Source organism: Ahaetulla prasina, chromosome 5 (genome assembly GCF_028640845.1).
Source record: "Ahaetulla prasina isolate Xishuangbanna chromosome 5, ASM2864084v1, whole genome shotgun sequence".
NCBI classification, from domain to species: Eukaryota; Metazoa; Chordata; class Lepidosauria; order Squamata; family Colubridae; genus Ahaetulla; species Ahaetulla prasina.
The window spans coordinates 85620900-85643542 of NC_080543.1; the positions used below are offsets into that span (position 1 = coordinate 85620900).

Consider the following 22643-nt stretch of genomic DNA (forward strand, 5'->3'; position numbering starts at 1 on the left):
AAAGTAGACATGTTAAAGATAATTAATAGATGAATAATTATTATTCTCTACTCTTATTTCACTATTTGCAACACTATATTTCTATAATTAAGCAGGCTAATATAGTTAAAAATGCCAGTAATGAATCACTAAGATACATTGAATATATATATATTTTTAAAAAAGATTGAAATGAATATATATTTACAGGACAGGGGATCATGGCATTGAAGTGCAGAGATTATGGTTTACCTTAAATATATTGAAGTACACTATATTTGTGACTTATACTAGAACCCAGGACATTTGGGCACTTGCCTCCAATTACTGAGTTTAAGAATCATACTCCTGACATATTTTAGGGCTCCAGATTAGGCTAAATTGTACTTGATCCACCTCAAGCAGTTTATAATCAATTTAGCATCTTAGTGATTGTATGTCTGGGAAAATGAATAAATTAAAAATTAAAAAGATGCTCATAGGCATGTTCATCATGCAAATTTAAGGCAAACTTCCTTCCCCAAATCCAACATTCATTTTGCATGTAGTGAATGTAGAACTGGAAAGCTGCAAATACAGTGTCATCAATAAACTAATCTTTTTTTTTTTTAGTGTGTTTAGTCTCATGAAAAACACAAAGGTGATTCCATTAAATTCAGCAGAGTCTTAAAATTATCTCACTATTTTTCTCCCATCTTCATGTTAAAAGAATTCATATAAAATTAACAAATACATATATCCAGTATGCCCATATAGTATAGTTTAATAACAGGGTCCTCTTATGGCATTTGAAATACTATTTGGTTGCCAGGCATGGAGTTGGTATGAGATGCAACCAGGAATTTCATGAAGATTTTCAATAATTATTATGTGACAGTGTTTGTGTGTCTATGCTGAAGAATCACTCTTCTTCTACAGATGCTACAGGGCATTTTAGTGCTAAGCAAGACACAGTTTTGACTGGTTAGGCATTTGTTGACTTTTTTTGGGTTTAGGGTTGAGTAAACTATTATTTATAGAAGATCTCTGAGGGGAAAAAAATCCTTCTTCCTTTACTCACAAGCGAAAAGAAAGAATCATTTCTATTTCCCCATTGCCTGTTGTAAGAGGTTAATGCAGAGCAAGCAAATCTCACAAGAAATAAAGCAGTCTCGTTCTGCAGTCATCTTCTACATATAGGAGAGGTCTTATAACCACTCAAAAGGTATGCCATAACATCATTTTACTGCATATAGGAAATTCAGGTGATCTCTTATTCTGTCTCCTGTGGATGGAAATTTGCTTTGCAAGGATAATTAACTTTTGTGATATCTGTTTCAAGTATGATTCTAGGCATACCTCCTCAGAGATATGTCCCAATGTATGTATATCTCTTACAAAATACCTAAGGAGAGATGATTAAATTTCAATATTTTCATTGCCCAGATCTTTTTTTTTTTTTTTGCTTTTCAATTTCCCCATTTCCTTTTTTTTATTATTTGAATTTATATCCCGCCCTTCTCCGAAGACTCAGGGCGGCTTACATTGTATTAAGCAATAGTCTTCATCCATTTGTATATTATATACAAAGTCAACTTTTATTGCCCCCAACAATCTGGGTCCTCATTTTATCGACCTTATAAAGGATGGAAGGCTGAGTCAACCTTTGATAATTTTTCTTGCTGGAATTTTATCACCATTAACACACTGATTTTCCTCTAGAACATCACCTAGTATTAAAATAGAAGCTCTAGAAATCTTGGTTTCTATTGTTGCAATATATCATCAGAATATTTCTGCATTCTATATCCATGTTATCTTTTATATCTATGTAGTCATTAAAACTAATTGTTTGAATTATTATGGCCTTTTTGCCTTTTCAGAATGATTTGCCTGGCACATTTTCACATCAATTAAATAAGAGAGACAAGATCTCTTCGTTGCTGTTAAGCTCTACTCTGTTACTAAGGAAGTGAATGGTTTCCAAGGAAATTGTTCATTATAGCACAACACTCAGGTTTGCACAGAAGTATAATGATTGCAAAACCAAATGTATATGCAATAATAGGAAATGCATATGAATGGGTTTAGTCTGAAAAAAATGAACATTGTTTGAAACTGCATCAATAAATAAATACATTGAATAAGAGGGAATGCTAACTGTACATAGAAAAAAACTTGTGTCTTTAATATTTGGAAGTCAGAACAGAACCTTTTCATAACATCAGAAAGTTAAATTGAGAATTATTTTTTTGAGTAGAGAAATATAATATGGTTCATGAGAAGTTCCAGTGCTGACAATCATGAGAAAGGGGTGGGGGTGGAATCTACGATCTGCTTTGTTATAGAAACCCAAGAATTTGTTGCTTCTAATATCTTGTATCTAAAGCAACGTTCTTGAATATTGTCCTTTCTACAGCTAAAGTAGTAAATGCTCATTATTAAAGGCAATACATTGGAACACATGTCCAAAATGTTTCCAGGAAAGAAATTATGAAAACTGCTCTTCTAAAAGAAAAGCCAATGACTATGTTGAAATGATAACCGTACAAATTTATCGACTCTTTGTAATTTTTCTCCTGACAAGGCGGGGACTTGAGATCACTTCACAAGCGCTTCAGACAATTACATCTCATGAGAAGACAAGACAACGTAAGTTTACAGTTGTGGGGGACAATGCAACAGCCATCTTGTTCCAACCATGGTCTGCGCCATCAAAAATATACTGGGTTTGCATACTTGCTTTTCCAACTACTTCAGAAACTGCTTGTTAACTGCTTTTTAATTATCAGGAACCTTTGGATTGACAAATCTGAAAATATTAGCAAAAAGAAGTTTTAAATACAAATTCAACAACTTAAAAAATGTTTTTTGGTGTAGAATAAACAGCCAAAGGCTGATTATGATTTTGGAAAATTGCAAATGGACTAAGAGTACAGATGTAGTTGAAGTAAGTTTCTTAATTATAAGAATCCTTCCCATGAGAAAATGTTTTTATTTTGTGTTCCTAAAAGAACATGACAGGGTGGGACTTTGAAAGTTGTACACTAGATGAAACTAGACAGAATTAAAGACTACAATTAAATGAGAATAATATTTAAAGTTAACTTGCTAATGCAGAATTGATCAAAAATATTTTAACGGTTAGCATATTGATTTTTTTTTAACAATGGACCCAGAAGTTAATTTTAAGAATGTCAGCATGTATAATGCTTAAAACATGTTATGGTAAAGGAACAAATTTTATCAGACAAGACTGCAACTCATCTGAAAGTGAATCTGAAAATGATAGGTTACATGAATGATACAGAAAAGGTCCTACACTAGATATATAAAAGAAATCATCTGATGTCTTAATAATTAAAGTGAAATACAAATAACAAACCAAGAGACTGATCTGAATAATTTTCGTATACTGGATTTACAAAAAAATGAGACTTGTTAAAGTTTTGAAGAATTTTATGGGAAGGGATAAAGAAAAAATAACAGTTCTACGATATTGAAGGGAATAAGATCAAGATTGTTAAAAGCAAAAGAAAAGAATATTAGTTTATTTAATCAATGCTAGCATAGCCATCTCCTAATCCTTAATGGACTTGCTGATCAGGACAGTATGTATTAGTTTTGTATCGTTATAACTGTATTTTTAAATAAAATTACTGTTAAAAAAGTGCATGTCTAGAACAGCTTTTCTGTTTCAAAAAGACAATCATAAATCATAGTACTAAAGTTAGTAAATACAGATCAAGCCCCAAATCACTTAAAACAATCTTTGCTTGTGTTTGTTTATTTCAACATCATCTGAAGTTCACAGTAATTGCAACATTATTCTTAAGCAATTTGGATAGCTAAAAAGAAAACTTTTCTGGAAGGCAGTTAAAATATTCTCTGCACACAAAAACATTTGTTGGAGATATACATGAAGCTTACCGGGTGAGTTTCTTCTAAGCCATGGGATGAATAATGAGTTACAAAATAGTTTGTCCATTATGGATTTATGTGATTTCTGAATCACAAAATATCAACCAGAAGTTTTGAAGATACCTTTCATTTCCTAAACCACATATTTGCTTCTTTCACTTTCAGCATATGCTAAGGACTATTATGGTACTTATTTGTACAGTGGGCTTAAATACAAAAGGCACCATGTTTTAATTCTTAAGTATTTTGGGAGAATACTAATACTCCGAATGAGTTTCTTCAGAAGGCCGTGAGAAGGTAATGAGACAGACATATTTTATACACAAGAAGAAAAATACTAGTGCATATGAGTCAAGTTCGTAAGTTCAAAGTCATACAATTTCATATCTTGTAGGACAGTTAACTACATTGACTAGCAATAATAGTCTCAAGCATCTAAGCAGCATCCAATTAGGGAAAGCTGTCTTAAAATGATACGGTTGGGTGTGCTAAGGCATGATGTTCTTGGAGTTCAGTATAGTGGGCACTGTAATTTGTAACTATTGCTTATGGCTCAGCATACTATGTGAATCCAACTGCTGTTGTTTATTCAATATGAAGTGATTGAAAGGATCCATGGCTTTAATGTCTGAAGCCAGTCAGTATGTCAACTTAGTAAACAAAGCAAAACAAAATTGAAAGAATAATCTTGTATTCAGTCATTTGTAGCCAAGTACCATATGGGCAATCCCCAGGCATAGTCTTCAGAGCCTAAACAGAAAAATTGCTTGGCTACTATTTTGTTTAAAAGATAAGGTCTTCTATTGTAATTCAAGCCATTGCAGTGTCTACTTCTTATTTTCTTATTGGTGAATTCACCGTAGACTTTATTTTTGAGTCATCACGCTTTACAACATCCTGTGCTTTCTGATTAAGATCACTACTCTGAAGGTGGCTTTTCTCTAAGCTTCAGCAAAATGATTTCCTGTGCAGACCATAGGTAGAGCAAAAGCAAATGTAAACCCACAGTACAGCTACTTTTTTTTTCCAATTCCCCATTACATTTTTAAAAATTAAACAAATTCTTACCTTTACCATTCTGGTTCTTGAAATACCAGTTCTATTGCCCGGACCCAGGTAGCATGCAAGCAGTGCAGAAATGTTTACCCAGAAAACAGCTTCACTGATTCACAGTAATTTTGCCCAGTAGTTTTGAACTGCTCATACTCACCTTCCATGTGTCAAGTTGCTTTCTAAATTCATTTCTCACACATGTACAATAGGGTTTTTTATATGTGAAATATGTAAACCTGCAGTTGGTCTTCCAGTTCTTCATGGTTTAGGTTTCCAATGATTTTTGAGAGAATTAGATGCAGTACAAGTGTACTACAGTGTAAAAAATAGCAAGGAATCTGAAGTTTTATCAAATGTTGAATTTTCCCGATATCCCTACTGACCATCCGGGATACAGTCGACATCACTCTTGACATCAAAAAGATCATGGCTTCTCACACATGGATTCAATTGCTGCATGGAACCAATTTTTAAGAACTAAAATTGCAATTCATAACTTACATCAAACCATAAAGATCAGGTATTTGGGGAAAACAGCTTAACAGAAGTATCAAGCAAAACAAACAGCTTCAATGTAATCATGGAAGATTTGAGTAATGCCATTTAATTCAATGTCACTTTGAAAATGTGACTGTCATGGCTACCTTACTGCAATGATAGCAACCATAGCCTTCTTTGAATACTACAAATACAAATCATGCTTTCCTTCATCCGGTACATATTCAACATAACTTTTAGCTGACCTTAAGGGCCACACACAATACCCACCTTTGGATCCATTAATACACCATCAGTGGTGGAAAATCCTGAAAATGTTAACATCCAAATGGAAACACCTGAGGGAAAATGCTAGAATCTTAATTGTTCTTAACCTGGGTGGTTCCTTCCAGTGCTCAAATGTATTTTTATCTGTGCTAAATTCCTAATGCAACATACAAATAAGCTATACTAATAAAAGATTAGATCTGGACTTTGGAACTTCAGATCCACCGGCACCAAGGTGTGTTTTTCTAGAGAACAATAGAGCATTTTTTCTTTAAAAAAAAGCTTGGTCCTAGAGCTAGTCTCAAACTAAGAATGCTAGGATTCCTCCATGACAGCATTTAATTCCACATTAGCAAAGGCACTTATGCTTCTTCGTTAGGTAATGTTGTCCAAAAGAAAAGATAGCAAAGTAATCCAGGTTTTAAAACATTTTATTTGCATATTAAAAAAATTGTGCATTCCAATAATTAAAATTTGAACAAAAAAATGGCACTCGATTAAAATGCATTTTACAGCTCGCAGGACCCTGGTACAGCTTTGCGTATATTCATGTGTTATTAGATTACTGTAGTCCCTCTTAGAATCTTCTTTCAAGAAACATGCAAGCTTTTGTGCCACTGGACCAGAAGCTGGACAGGCAGATGGAAAGGAAGGTGCCTTCGTTCAGCGTCAGTAGTTCACTCTGTTCTTTTTTGGGGGGGGGGGATGTGAAAGGGGCAGTACAGTCATTTTAAATTTATCCAACTCTTTGCATCTTACAAAGTTAAAACAGCTAAAAGAAGTAAAATAAGAAGGCAATGCTTGTGGAATGTACAGTGCATAATTTGGAAGGGCCCATTTCATTACGATTCACCCGCTTGCTTCTCCTGTTCAATTGCTACAAAATGAAGAGAGAGGATGGGTGGGGAAGAAAAAGAAAAAAAATTAAATGGCAATTGCATAATTAGCTTTCAAAATGCAAATTTTAAAATACCAAATGTTAAAATCTGTAATTTAAATACAACTTGTATTTAACTTCATACAGAAATACATACTACTTTGTTAATGAAATTCCCAGTAACATTAAGAAGTTGGTAAGAAAAAGCATATGTGCAAAGATGGTCTGACTTCTTTGTCTCTGTGGCCCACGCCCTCTTTTCTAAGATTTCACCTACTTTCTTTTGAAGGCAGTGGGTTTTTCTCTTGCGTTTCTGTCTTCTTCAACTTAGACTTGTCAAATTTCTCAATTTCAGCCATATCTGGTTTGTCAGACATTGTTATTGATTTATCTGTGAACAAAAGAACAAAAAAAGATGTTATACTACACCCTTTCTTCCCTCCTTCAGAGACAATTCTTTTATTTCCTACCAGCTCTTTCAGCTTCAGCATATTGTTTTAATAGTGCATAATAGCCCTTTTTAAAAAATCCTATTTCATACCCTTAACCATGTATTCAGAATGACAGATTCATCTATCTGATGTGCCTAGGGGGGGAAAAAAATCTAAGGATCGCTGCATGCCCACATGGCAGGATTTCTGACGGAGCAGTTGGGGGAGGGGGAAGTGATGCATTAGATTAAAAAAATAATAAAAATCGTGTTAGAAATAAAAATTAATCTGTTTCCCCCCCTTAACGAACTAAACCTCATCGCTGATGGAGGGCGTGGCCAGATAGCAATCTCTTTCTTAGTCAGCCTGGACATGTGCAGCTTTTAGAGAAAATCTAAGAAAGGCGTGTTTCTTGCGAGGACGCCCAAGCGGGCTCGATGCGAGTAAGGGAGTCCAGACGGGCGATGCTAAGCACATCCTCCATCTTGGGCGTCTGGCTCCCTAGTTCAGTCGGCGGGCGCCTTGCCTTCTTCACAAAGAGAAGTCCCAACCACCGCCCTTTTTCTCGCTGCAGCACTTCCTCCAGCTCAGCGCCCTCGGCTCCTCAAGACTGCCTATAGGAGTTAGACAAAGACCACCAAACGGGTGCCCGGCCGACTGACGGGGCGATAAGGCGCATCTACCGCCACCATCCAATTAACCGATCACACCCAAAGCCCAAGCATTCTGCCTTCCTCCCGGAGGCTCCCCAAGCCCTCGATCGCCCAGGGCATTGCCCGGCGAGCGCGCGAGGCGCGTGCGTGTCTTCCCTCACCCCATATTTCCCTCCCCAAGCAAAGCCCGGAGGAACAGCAACGAGGTTCGGCTACAGAATGTCTTTCGGAGCGGAAATCTCTTCCCGCCATTGTTCCCGCGCCACGGTCACCCCCATTTTAAGCCCCGAGCTGTTCCACGATGGAGGCGTCGTGGGAGAACTGCTCCACGTAGCCGTTCGACAAAGCGGCGATCAGTCCCCTCTAAAATCAAACCTAGCCCGGACCCCACCCCAATAATGTTGACCTGGGCAGAAAGGGAAAGTGCAAAACGGAAACATGCAAAAGCACCCACGAGAGAACTTAAACTTGCACCCTTACCAGTGAGACTGTCCCAACAGATGCAGCCCAAAACCTTCCCGCAGCCGCTCTGAACTGTAATATAAAAGAGCGTCTCACTGCGTGGCCAGTTATAGCTCCGCTTTTATGCAAATAGCAGTGATGTCACCCCGAATCGGCTTAACTCTTTCACCGCCGCTGCAAAGCGCGACTTCCCCTTAAAAAAATCATTAAGACAATGTTCAAGCATGAAACGGAAAACCCCTCCCTCCAATTAACCCGGTCTTGGCCTCGCTATAGAATGAGCTATTTGCCCAGGTTTCGGTTGTCCCGAAGAGAGAATGTCACCGGGGCTCGATTTCCAAAAAGCGCTATTTCTAGCTAAAGAGGGGAGGGCGAACTTTCCTTAACACGCGGCTTTTATTCCCGGGCTGAAAACTGATTTCGCCATCGGGCTGCAAGATCAATACTGTAATGCGTGTAAGAGGCCTACCTTGGTGCCAAAGCCTGAAATCTGCGACGCTGTTTTATTTCCTCACGTTATCCTCTATCCCTTCAGCCAGAAATGCTCGGTAAAGGGAGGGTTGTCCCCGTGCAGCTTCGGAATTTATTCGGGTTGCTGGGGATTCCGAAAGCGCCAACAATGGCTGCTGACGGAGGAGCGCGTAGTGGGCAACGCCTAAATTCAGTCCTGCATATAACAATCGATGGCTATTTCATAAACTGATTAGCGAGTTCTAAACACCAGGGAGTGTTTTATTTTAAATTTATGTACACCAAATATGAGTGAGAAAGCAAATGTACCCTGTATCTTCCCCCGGCTACCTTTAAGATGTTTCGGGGCTTAACTCAAATCTTCCTTGAGGACAAAGAATTCAGGATTTTGAGCTAATTGGGAGTGCAAGTATGGCACGAAGGTAACCAGACGAAAGGATTATTAATTCTCAACAAACGTTTATTTAACATTTGCAGGAAGTTGTACGTCAGAATTGTGATAGAATGCACTCCTACGAGAAACAGCTTGTATCATTAAAAGTGGCGTAATCGTGATTTCCCTGTGGCTGTTTCCACGAGGGATTCTGTTGCCCAAGTGATTGCATAGCTTGATATTTTGGGGATCCATCTCTGCTGTTATTGAGCAATACTTTCTGCTTAATCAAATCATGCAGATTTCTTCTTAATAGCGTCCCTTCGTCCCCATTTCATTCAGAGCAAGAAGGGGGATTCTGGCTGGCCTCCTGCTTTTGCAATTTCTTCTGCAGCCCCCGGAAATCTCACGCGCCCTGCTTTCTTCTAGAGCCAGACAATGGCTCTAGTGTTAGGAGCGTCTCATTCCTTTCAGCGACCCTCCTCCCCCCTTTGTTATAAACCTTGCATTCTTGCATGCTGTCTGAAGGAGCTCACTTTAAGAGTTTAAGGAAGAATTTTGAAAGAGGTATTGCTTAGGTGAGCGAGGGCTAGAAATATTTGAGGTTTACTCAAGAATTCCAAGGTGACACATCTGAGAGATTAAATGTTTGTTATGAGAGTCATAAAGTCTGGAGAATATTGAGACAGACTTTAGAAAAATATGGAGGAGAAAGATAGGAAGAAAATACAATAAAAACATGCTTAAGGTGGTTGGATTGTTAATCAGAAACCAAAGGAACAAAATCTACAAAATATAAAAATACATTTTATATGAATTTTCTTTGCACATCTTTCACGGCTTCCAAAGTATTTGTTTTGATTTGTTAGCAAGTCATGAAAACTTGCTTACTGATTATCAATGCCTTTTTTCTTGGATTGGCAGGGGCTTTTTAAAAACTCAGATCGTACCAAATTCTAATTTATGGCAACAAAAGCAGGCTAACCATAGAAATGCCTTCTGCAGATATTTGGCATGTCAATAGGTAACTCAAACCTGTTCCTCTTCTAACAAACCACAGCATTTCCTGTTCTGCTGATAGACAAGTGAAGTATGGGTATATGAGTTCATTCATTGTAATTATGTGAGTGAGTGGGGGTTGGGGGCATCGTTTACAAGATGTCTGTAGGTAAATACCATAGGAGTACATATGTGGAACTGCTAACTGGGAGAACATAAGATGGTCAGTTGCAGAAACATCCGGATTCACTTCCTCATGTGATCATGTAGGCCTAGAAAAGATTCCCACTTAAAACCTAGAAGAAATGCAGTACCAAATAGTACTAGGACGGGTAACTTGCAACTAGATGTAAGTTTTTTATGCTACTTGGAATGGAAATAACCTGCAAGATCCTGAATGATTGCTATTTTCTATTAATCTTCAAGATTTATCAATCTTTCATTCCAAAGACATTAACAGGACCTATGGTCATCTGCATATGGCGCAATACTATATGTTATAATACTGTTGTGTTGAGATAACTTATCCAGACTTCATTTGACCAAATTTGCACAATACACAACCAACTTCATATGTTTGGGGACCAGTGGCTCTTTTCAGTTCATTCAGTTCACAGAGCTTTTCCCCCATCTCTGGCTGGTGAGTCTAAAACATTAGCAATAGCATTTAGACTTACTGTATACCGCTTTACAGTGCTGTACAGCCCTCTCTAAGAGGTTTACAGAGTCAGCATATTGCTCCCAACAATCTGGGTCCTCATTTTGCCCACCTTGGAAAGATGGAACGCTGAGTCAACCTTGAGCCTGGTGAGATTTGAACTGCCAAGTTGCAGTCAGCCAGCAGAAGTAGCCTGCAGTACTGCACTCTAACCACTGTGCCACCATGGCACCATTTCTGCTTTATATCTATGCAAATGTATTTAGTAACTTAGTTCATGTAAATTAAGCTCATAATTCATGATGAGGAAAAAAAGAACCCCTATCCTTCCTGAGACTAACATTTTACAGGAGATGCTGTCTTGAAAGGACAAACCCAACTATTACTACCTCAATGGAAATAGCTACATTCCAGAATCAGCCAGATCAGATCTATCAACCAAAGAATGAAAAAACAACAACAACTATATTCTACTATTAAATTGTATAACTTTGTATAATGGGTTCCTCGAGATATTAATTTTACAGTGTAAACAAGCTCTATCAAGAAAACAGATACAACCTAAAGTTCAGGAGTTTGTGCACTAAAACAGCTGGTTATGCAGTAAAACAGTTTTGGGGATTCTCCTGTTGAACTTGCAGGAGATGAAGTGTCTGTATACTGTACTCTCTAAGGGGACACTATACCTCTCTGGGTCAAGCACACTATATCCGTTTGCAAAAGAAATGGGCAATTCACCCTTTTAGTTTGAAGTGGTGTAGCTTTAAGAAAATTTTACAACATGATCTGTGGTTTTCAATAGTTGTAAATATCTGTAGTTTGGCTGTAGGATGAGAGTGAAGGTTCATTCTCTGAGCTTGTGAGTTGGTTTCTGAATGTTTAGTTACCAGAGTAGGTAACATCTTCAGCAGAGTTTAGGGGATGTCACTGACAGTGTTCTGTTTAAAAAAGCTTAATGTGGTCAATAGGACTTATGATGGTGAGATCATGTCAGATGAGGGTCCCATCAGGTCAGGATTTTGTGATGGGTCTTGTGATGGAGAGGTTACATCAGATGAGAGTCATTGGGAGGTGAAGTGCTGGTTGGGGAGGTCTTACATGGGTTGGCTAATGGTTGGTGCTGTCTGTGGTTGGCTGTGTGGTTGATTTGGATTCTGACGAGTTCGTAGGCTGGTTATAGGTCAATGGAGGACTTGCTTGTGGAGTGCAAGTCTTCGATAAATGCATGAGAATGGAGGGTGGTAGCGTGGCCAATGATTTTTGTGTTGCACCAATCGAATTGGTGCTGTTTGATGTCAGAGTAGGTAGATATTAATGATTTGGAATTGTTGCGTTTGACTGCCAGCCAGTGTTCGTGGATCCTGGTTTTTAATTGACGTGATATTTGTCCCATGTAGAATTGGTTGCAATTGTTACAGTTGATTTTGTAAATTATATTGTTTCTTTCATTCTTCTGTATCTTATCTTTGGGTCTGCATAATCCTTGGCAGAGTGTGATTGTGGGTTTGTGACCATTGCTGTTCCTAGAGGTTGGAAAATTCTGACTTTCCGACACCTCTTTTGTGTATGGTAGGATTAGTTTTTGCATGGTGATTGGTTGTGTGGTATGTTGTGGTTTGGGTGCTGTATGTTAGAATACAAAGTTTTTTGGATACCATTATAGAGAAAGATGTCAAGCAGCAATTTCTCTTCACTTTTGTTAGTGTTGTGGTGGTGCAGTGTGTCCTGGCCCTTCTGAAGAGGGTCTGGACACAGCTTCTTTTGTATGTGGTGGTGGGGTTGCTTGCGAAGCTGAGAATCTAGTCTGTGTTCATGGCTTTGCAGCAGAAGCGGGTTTCCAGTTTTTTGTAACATATTCCCTGGGATCAAATTCACACACAAAAAGGAAACAGACAACGATCTCCCATTCCTTGACATCGACATGAGACTAGACAATGGAGAACTGGAAACCCATTTCTGCTGCCAAGCCACGCACCCAGACCAAATCCTCAGCTTTGCTGTGAAATGATTGTTGACACGCGAACAGCTTCACTTCCTCCATGAATGCCTCTGCAAACAAACAACCACAAAAACCATATGCTACCCACCACCAATCCACCACCTACAAGCATGGAAACTGGCCTTCTAAAATGGATGCAAAATGCTTCAATGCATGATCACCAGTGTGCAACTCCATTGGACAAGACCTGACAGACACCTTAGAATACACAATCCACAAAAATGCCAATAAAATACAAACCCAAAAATACAACTCATTACAAGAGGAACTCAAATACCATCACCTTAAAACCACAAGATGACAAATCAGAACAATGGATCAAAAATCAATCCAGCCGATCTGTATCTGATGACAAAAAAAAAACATCCTCCCACAGTCTCAATTTCAACCACAATGATGATGACCCCCATTGAATTCCTAGCTAATCTCAAATCCATTCTAAAATGCACCATCTGGACCACGAAACACAAGAAGACATCAGACAAAGAATCATCGCCAATGTCCAACGCAACAAAGAAATACTCAATCAAAAGAAGAGAGAACTAAAAACACTGAAACAAGATGAGAGCATCCTCATCTTACCTGCAAACAAAGGCAGACTGACAGTAGTAATGGACAAAACTGACTATATCAGCAAAACCAAAAACCATTTAAATGACACCTACACCTACCAAATAATCTGCAATGATCCAACAAAGCAACTAGAGAACAAAATAAAATATACCCTAAGGAAAATGGGAAAAGAAAAACAGCTAACACATATTTCAAGTTCAATAGGAAAATCTATAAGCAAGTAAAAGGTATCCCGATGGGACCATGCATATCAGGCATAATAGCAGAAGTAGTCAAGCAACGACTCAACCCATAACTCTACCCACCATCCAACCAAAATTCTAGACTCACTATGTCAATGAGAGCCGAGGTGGCGCAATGGTTAGAGTGTAGTATTGCAGGCTACTTCAGCTGACTGTTAGCTGCAGTTCAGCAGTTCAAATCTCACTGGCTCAAGGTTGACTCAGCCTTCCATCCTTCCGAGGTGGGAGGACCCAGATTGTTGGGGGCAATATGCTCTGTAAACTGCTTAGTGAGGGCTGTAAAAGCGCTATGAAGTGGTATATAAGTCTAAGGGCTATTGCTATTGATATGATACCTTTGTCATCATCAAATGCTCCCAAATTGAAAAAACACAACATCTACTCCCTGGAAATAGACAACAAACTCCCATTCCTTGACATCGACATAAGGAGACTAGACAGTGGACAACTGGAAACCCATGTCTACTTGAAACCCATGCACATGGACCAGATCCTCATCTTTGCAAGCAACCACCCTACTGCACACAAAATAAGCTGTTTTCAGACCCTCTTCAGAAGGGCCAGGACCAGGGGTGAAATCTAAAAATTTTCCTTGCCGGTTCTGTGGGCGTGGCTTAATTGGTGGGTGTGGCCTGGTGGTCAGATTACTGGGTGGGCGTGGCCAATAACAATATGCTAAATAATAAAGTATACAAAACAATAAGAGGTACCAAAAGCCAACTTTCACACTTTACACACACACAACAAAACTGACACACACACAGACACACAAAATGCCACATATAGCTTTGTGAGATTTTGTGTGTTTGTGTAGTTAGAGTAAAACACTACAGAAACACACCAAATCTCAGCTGCACAAATATTTTATTTTATTATTTTATTTTATTTATATTTTTTAGATCAGGGGACTCCAACCTTAGTAACTTTAAGGTTTGTGGACTTCAATTCCCAGAGTTCCTCAGTCAACAAAGCAGGCAGATTGAGATACTCACTGAGGAAATGGATTACAGGCAGGCAGATTCCGTTGCTAGCTGATGCAACTGATGTAAAACATGGCTTTGCAAGCCCGAAAGGAGCAGCAATAAGGCAAGTGGGGATGGGGCATTGGGTGGGCATGGGTGGGGACGGTTTTAAGAAGTTGTTAAAAATGATTTTAAAAGCCTGATGATGAGGCAACTCATCTGGGATCGCCAGAGGAAAAAAAGATTTTAAAAGCTCCTCTGATGATCCCAGCTGAAGTTCCCTCATTGCAGCCCAAAACCTCTTAAAATAATTGTGTTTTTTAAGGTTCTGGTGGTGAGGAACTCAGCTGGGATCGCCAGAGGAGCCTTTTAAAACCTTTTTTTTTTACAACTTCTTCGGTCGAAGAAGTTGTTTAAAAAAAGAGTTTAAAGGGTTCTGATGATCCCAGCCAAGCCGTGGGATCATCAAAGGCTTTTTTTTACTTTTAAAGGCATGTTTTCGGCTGAAGAAAAAGTGCTTTTAAAAGTAAAAAAAAAACACCTCTGATGATGGCGCGGCTCAGCAGGGGCAGGGGGCAGGGCCAGGGATTTTTGCTACCAGTTCTCCGAACCACCAGCTGCCATCACTACTGGATCGGGTGAGCCGGTCCGAACCGGGAGCATTTCACCCCTAGCCAGGACACACTGCACCACCACATACTAAGAAAAGTGAAAACAGCTGCTTGACATTTCTCTCCATAATGGCTATCCAAAAAACTTTGTATTCTGACACACAGCACTCAAACTACAACACACCAAACAAACAACCACTACACAAAAATTAAATCTACCATACACAAAGGAATGTTGGAAGTGACAGTCAGAATTCTCCGACCTCTAGGAATAGCAATAGCCCACAAACCCACAGCCATACTCCATCAGAAATTATCCAGAATCAAGGATAAGATACAAAAGGATGGGGGGAAATGTAATTTACAAAATCAACTGTAGGAATTGCTACCAATTCTATGTGGGACAAACATCACATCAGTTAAAAACCAGGTTCCGTGAACACTGGCTGGAAGTCAAGTGACATGATCCCAAATCCTTAATCTTTACCCACTCTGACATCAAACAGCACCACGATTGGAGCAACACAAAAATCATTGGCCATGCTACCACCCTCCATGCTTGTGAGTTCATCGAAGCCTTGCACTCCACAAGCAACTCCTCGACAGACACATTGACCTATAACCAGCCTACGAACCTGTCAGAATCCAAATCAACCACACAGCCAACCAGAGACAGCACCAACCCTCAACCAATCCCTGCAAGACCCCCCCAACACTTCACTTCCCAATGATCTCACCTGATGAGATGAGATCTCCATCACAAGCCTCTCACTTGACACATCCACACTTGACTCATCACAAGCCTCATCACCAAACCCTGACCTGATGTGCCCCTCACCTGACATGACTTCACCATCCCAAGACCTACTGACCACGCAAAGCCCTTATGAACAGAAGAACACTGACACTGACATCCCCTCAATTCTGCTGAAGATGTTACCTAGCCTGTTAATGAAATGTCTGGAAATCAACCCACAAGCTTGGAGAATGAACCTTCACTCTCATGATCTGTAGTATCTGGAAAGCAATTGCTTGTTTACACTGCCCAAAATGCTCAGCTGGAAGTTCAGGAAATAGTTCATTTTGAGTATGCTTGTCTCAGAGGATGCTGTTGTAGATATTTGTGTCACACCCAGAACAATCTACGGATTCCAAAAACGAATCAAAGCTCTATTGAAGAATAATGGTCTTAAGTGCCTTTTAAAACAGAGCAGCTGTTTTACAATTTAGGTTGTTACTACAGAAAAGGACCGACTTCTGATGGAATTTTTAAATTGCTCTTGATAAGGAAGCCTTCTCCAGATGACTGGTCAGACATATGTAGAGCAAAGCAATCCTAATGCTGTGTAACCAGTGGTGGGCTGCTGCCAGTTCGGACCAGTTTGGGCAAACCGGTAGTTCCAACGATCAGCTGGCCCCACCCACACACCCCCACCCACACACTGTCCTATATTTCCTTCTTTCTGGCTCAGCTGATTCGTGCAGCACAGCTGATTTCTGCTTCTCCACTGTTCTACTTACTGGGGCTGCCTTAGAAGGTAAGCAGCTGAACTTCAAATTGCTGTATTTTGAATGCTGTGTGCAAGTGTACACTCACAGGACTGGTTGTTAAACCAGTTGCAGCCCACCACTGTGTGTAACACAATACTGCAGTGTATACCGCAATGTTCCTCATCTTTTACGATGTGTGGAGTGTGGACCAACTCCCAGAATTGCCCATCCAGCATGCTTTTTAGGTCATGACAAACATTTCTGAACTGCAGCCAGAAACCTACTACAAGCCAGTGCTGCAGCCATAGAACAGGTGTATCTCTACAATACTTATATATCAAATAGTAGTATATGGTAGCTACTATTCACATGACTAATGCATCTAGCTATACTGTAATTCTTAAATATATATTCATATTAACAAGTGCAGCTGAAACCATACAAAGCACAGAGGTGTTTCCTCACCAAAACTGCCAAAGAAAATAGCTCTAGTTGTTTTTATACATATATAGATATATTATGTCTATTTTGTAAAAGTCATAAAGCCCACACATTTTCAAAAAAGGAGGAGAGTTGAGCTATGTTTAATAGATTTTATTATGGTTCCCATATATGTGGATGTTATGTGAAGGTTTTTCTGCTCTTTCTATAGTCCTGGCTCAGCTTCATATAGTCATATTAAAAAAACATTAATCTATTTTCCCAAACTGCATAAGACTAATTTAAAAGTCCCCATTAGATTGTTGGCGCATTGAGTTTATAAATAACTTAAAATAATAATATGCTACAATTTTGTATATTGTACAGCATCTATCCTACTAAATAATGCTTTTATTAGGACTAATAAAAATAACACCAAATATTACTTTGTCCAGAATGCTAAGTGAAAACAATGTATCAGTAACATCAACAACAACGTATTAATAAAAAGAGCCAGTTTAATAGTTGAGGCACCAGTCTAGAAACTGGGAGAGTGTGAGTTCTAGTATCCACTTAAACATGAGATCTGGTTGGGTGACCTTAGGCTTAGGCCAATTAATATCAGCCCAATTCATCTCACAGGATTGTTGATATGTGAAAAATAAGAGGAGGGCTTAATGTTAGGTATGTCCATTGCCTCGAATGATATAAATAATAAAAAAATAAAAATAACCTATAAAAATCCATTTGTCTATCTCCAACTTGAGACTATCTTTGGGTATAACAATGCCTTCTGATTATACCAGGTGCAGGGATATCCATGGGTATGATAAAAAGGGCACAACCACAAAACACCCAAAAAGGGGTGGGATTTGTATTATACCAATTTTTCACCATCTTGCCTACTTGTTACATTGCACATGCACACATGCACACACATTGACTAGGAGATTTAATCTTTGAATTCCTTTACTGCTGCTTCTCTTGATTTGTGCAAAAGTCTTGCTCAATGAAAATTCTGCAGAAGTAAGAAATTTGCACACTGTCGTTTTGATCACATAAGCATATTATTCAGCAATGGATTTTGGATTTTTGTCTCATGGATAAATGCAGTATGATTTGTTTTCTTGCATTTAATTAAGTTTTAAAAATTACAAATATATGCTGTTTTCTTTTTTAACTGTGCCTTGCAAAACCACAGACTTGTGCTTCTCACAAGAGGTGGGAGCCCTGCTAGAGAGCAGGACTCTCCAATTCCCTTTTTTTCTTTACTTCCCACTTCTAGTAGGCAGTTTACATATTGAGAGAATTATGACAGAGTTTGAATTTTAGTCAAGCTTTTCACCCTTTATGGATGGTGGGATAGTAGGAAGTCAGTCACTCAGTCAGTCAGTTCAATCATTAGAACTCTATGTATAACTTTGAATCATGAATGTTCCCATGATAAAGATGTACAGGTAGTCTTTCACTTACAGCAGTTCATTTAGTGACCGTTCAAAGTTACAACAGCACTGAAAAAAGTGACTTATGACCGTTTTTCACATGACTGTTGTAGCATCTCCAAGGTCATGTGATCAAAATTCAGATGCTTGGCAACTGATTCATATTTTTGACATTGCAGTGTCCCAGGGTCATGTGATCACCTTTTACAACCTGACAAGCAATATCATTGGGGAAGCCAGATTCACTTAACAACTGTGTAATCAACTTAACAACTGCAGTGATTCACTTAAAACTGTGGCAAGGAAGGTCTTAACATGGAGCAAAATTTACTTAACAATTATCTCGCTTAGCAATGGAAATTTTGGGCTCAATTATGGTCGTAAGGTGAGAACTACCTGTATTTCATTTTCTCTGAAGTATATTTTTCTTCTGCAGTTCTAATTTTGTAATAGTGGTTTTATTATTAATTTATGAAATTTTGACTAGTCAGCTTGATAAACATATTATGATCTCGGTTATAATGTTTATCTAATACACCTATACACCTTTCTGAATTTTAGTTGAAAACATTAAAGTTGAGATGGATACTCACTAATTATCCAAATAAATAAACCAATGACAATAAGGCACTTAGTGACCAACGTGGATAGATTTTCTTCATGATGATCTGTCCCTAACCTGTTCTTTCAGGTCTTCCAATCGTACATTCATCCCCACGGTAACTGAGACCATCCATCTTGCTGCTGGTCATCCCAGTCTCTTTCTTTACAGCCTTTTCAAAGAGCTGAATTTTGCATAATAGGGTCTGGAATAGAACAATTTAAGTTTAAGCTGTCTTGATTCAGTAAGTCATAGTTAAATATTAACTGCAGTTTAGGCTTTTGTCATAACTCTCAATTGGGATTAATCCAAAATTAAAAGTTACAGTCTCCTAATGGCCTTTCAAAGCTTAACCTAAGCTTATTTCATACTAATAAATTTATTGTTTGTATCTGAATGCAACTAAAATATTCGCAGTCTAAAGCTGATTAAGGCTGGGATGCCAAAGCACTATGGAATTCTATGTGGATTTGCTGAGACAAAATAGACTCCAGCAAGCAATAATTTAGCTGTTATAAAATGAATTAAATATGATTGTATTTTGTAATTAAATATGGTCGTATTTTATTATGATACCGTACATGAATTAGTGGTTGATAGTCTATGTGTCTTTGAAGGAGAGTAGCATAACGTTAGAGTTTACTAGAAGTGATTGTCTGTTTTTTATCTGAGTAAAAGAAACTATTTTTATCTGAGTAAAAAAAAACTATTACTGTACAAATTTTTAAAACTATTATTTCTGTCTTCCTGTGCAGTCACATTCTCACTGTTTTAAACAAAAAATCAATATCCTTTTGAAATAGTATGTTGGCAAAGGAGACAAAATGTAGCAAGGTGACCATTACAGAAATTAAAACTTTGCCAGAGTTACAGCAGAAGGAGGCTACGCTTGTTTGAAAAGTAATAGTAATCTATGCACCACTACCCACTTTAGCAGGAGTCTTTTGAAGTTCAGGTGGTTTTACTTGCAGCAAGTGGCTTCAGGATTGCAGCTGAGTGATCTAGACATTCATATTTCAGATAGAACTATATTATCATGACTAACACTTTCTAAATTTGCTGCTTGCTGCATTATGGTCTTTACTTTTTTGTAATGTTCTTTGATACATTGGCAAATGTAGCTTCATTAAAGCCAGGTTAGCATGGATTACTTCAGTACCTGGATATGAGACTGTATAATCTCTTGGGAATTATTGGAGTGGTAATAGGCAATTTTTTATTTGGAGGAGTTTGATGCTTCTGAGATTCTCCCTAAAGAACACTTTCTAAACAGCTGAAAGACACTATCTGAAAGTAGCTAATCTATAGAGACAGATTAGATACAAAATCTGAACCTGCACCAGTCCCCACTCTCTACTTTCAAAATATTCTCATGATCGAAAATACATTTCTACTAAACCAAGAATGTCTATTGCTATTGATGCTATTGATGATACCAACAAGAAGTTACATATAGGCCACTATAAAACTTCATGATCAAATTCAATTACTTAAATTTTTTAAGTTTTAAAATTACTAAGGGGCGTGCATAAGCGCACAAACGTGCCTACTGTTCCTGTCCTATTGTTTTTCTTTTCTTTTTCCTATATATATATGCTTATACCTTTATATACTATATAACCTTTCTGTATGATAGTTACATATATTGTTGTGACAAAATAAATAAATAAATAAATAAATAAATAAATAAATAAATAAATAAAAGTTCAGAATAAAAATATTCTGAAATTCTGCAGATTTTGCAGAATATCAATACCAAAAGTTTCTTAATCCAAAATCCAGTTTGCAGAGTCTATTAAACGCCACAATGATTGAACTTCAGCCTGAAAATGCACTATTGGCCCTTTCATTTTCAAGTTTGTTGTGCAATGCTAGCATTGCTCAAGGGGAAACTTCCTAACTGCCAAGAAAGCTGATCATTTCACCATTGCCTTCCTTGACTTAGTGCCAAGAGTGCAGAGTGTTGTATTTCAACTACAAAAGTGCCAACTAGCCAGAGTCAGAGATTTGTTCATTTTTGATTAACAACTGAAAAATATTAACATTAATTTAGCAAAGAAACCCTCACCCTGACTATCTAGACATAACCATGCATTAGTATTGAAGTGTTTTTACCTTTGCTTTCTTCTAAGATGCTTTTCAAATTTCTAGACTGGCTTAAAGTTATGGGGCTGAATTTGCTGAGCCCTCCCATCCAAGTACTGACCAGATCTGATGGTTTTCAGCCCAAATATATTAAATATATTAACCATGTATTTTTGTCATCTGCAGGGACAAGATAACACTACCTCAAGCCAAACGTAACTCCTGGAAATTTCATGGAGATCTCCATGTACTGTTCTTGGTAACAGTGTAAAAATGGTTCGTTGCTCTTCCTGTTTAGGAAAAAGGAGGGATGAGTCAATGGGTCAATGGATGGGTGGCCTATTGCTACAGAATTTTGCGAGTTGGGGAATCTTGTAACCTTCCCTACGTTGATGCCTTCCAGATGTGAAACTGAAATTTCTATAGAGTGTTTCTCAGCCCCTGTATCTTTTAAGATGTATGGCGTTCAACTGGCTGGGGAATTCTGGAAATTGAAATCCCCATGTCTTAAAGTTGATCAGGTTGAGAAACACTGCTTTAGAGTGAAGTCTGAGGGAAATAAAAGATTCTAAAATGTTTGATCAGTGGTTAAAGAAAACAGAAGTGAAGGAGACCTTTACAGATCATTAGAAAAAAAGAAAGAAAAAGTAAAGCTTAGGTAAACTTTCAAAGCATCAGTTCATCTCATCTGCCTTTGTCATTATTTCATTTCTTTTGAGAAAGGAAGATCACAATACATCTTTTTAAGCACTAGCTACAGTATTAATATAGGTAGAAAAAGAAGTAATAATTTTCCATTGGGAGAGGTTCAGGCTGTAGTAAATCAGTAGTAAATCACTTTGCTTATTCACATTCAATTTGTGTAGATAGGCATGCATAGCATGTGGAGACTTTGCCACTAGTAATTTGTCCATATTTGGCATATGGTCTTTAAATATTCTCCAAAAATAGCTGACAAATTGTCCAGTTTATAAGAACGAAGGGAGAAATTATTAAATACACGTGAAGTAGCTATAGTCAGCATATTTAAATCAATTAATTTAATATAGTTTGTCCTAATTCTTTCACTTTATTTAAATCTACTAGTCTGATAAAGACCAAATGCCTTCTGCCTGGAAAAACATGTGCAGACTTGCTCTAAATAGTTCTTGAAGTCAAGAGTTATTCTTTAAGTAGAATGGAACTCTCTATATAAAGTTTATAATTCTTTTTGTACTTATATGAGCTCTTGGTGGTATTTTAGAAGTTGTTATATTCTTTGGATTTGATTTATTGGGATTTTAAGTTTCTTTGTAATCTAGCCTGGGAATCTGTTTTCAAAACCATAATACATATACTGTAATGTAATGTAATATAATATAATTAATATAATGTAATATAATATAATGTAATATAATATAATATAATATACCCAGATAGCAGCATCTGGCTTCCCATTTCATTAGAGTTGCTTATCTGTGAACAGGGCCAGCAGATTTTCTGATTAGCCACTTTATATTTTTTGTCATAAATTTATTCAGGGAAATACCTCACGGATTTGCTGTCGCTTCTTAAAATACATTCATGCCTGACCTATTTCTCTTTCCAGGCATTGCA

General features: G+C 37.8%; 1 protein-coding gene and 1 long non-coding RNA gene across 4 annotated transcripts; one reads left to right on the forward strand and one right to left on the reverse strand.

The window, feature by feature from the left end:
• The first annotated feature begins 1841 nt into the window (after positions 1-1841).
• LOC131199898 (uncharacterized) lies at positions 1842-22643 on the forward strand. Of its 2 annotated transcripts, XR_009155464.1 has the most exons (4): positions 1842-1975; positions 2546-2610; positions 18541-18746; positions 21234-22643. It is a non-coding gene; the product is annotated as an uncharacterized LOC131199898 (long non-coding RNA). The 2 variants fall into 2 exon arrangements; XR_009155465.1 differs by lacking the exons at positions 1842-1975; positions 2546-2610 and adding an exon at positions 16362-16546.
• Positions 6113-8737, reverse strand: TMSB4X (thymosin beta 4 X-linked). 2 transcript variants are annotated; one of them, XM_058186160.1, is made up of 3 exons: positions 8590-8737; positions 6852-6965; positions 6113-6574 (listed from the first exon to the last, which is right to left on the reverse strand). In XM_058186160.1, exons 2-3 carry the CDS (start codon positions 6949-6951, stop codon positions 6540-6542), a joined length of 135 nt encoding a protein of 44 aa, XP_058042143.1. In that variant the 5' UTR covers positions 6952-6965; positions 8590-8737; the 3' UTR covers positions 6113-6539. The 2 variants fall into 2 exon arrangements, with proteins under 2 accessions (XP_058042143.1, XP_058042142.1); XM_058186159.1 differs by lacking the exon at positions 8590-8737 and adding an exon at positions 8139-8192.

Bases quoted from the DNA above. Each gene is read 5' to 3' on its own strand.
- TMSB4X (XM_058186160.1), bottom strand. From the start codon at position 6,951: ATGTCTGACAAACCAGATATGGCTGAAATTGAGAAATTTGACAAGTCT. The intron at 6,575-6,851 runs GTAGGTGAAATC...TTCATTTTGTAG, and splicing joins CCCACTGCCTTCAAAAGAAA to CAATTGAACAGGAGAAGCAA.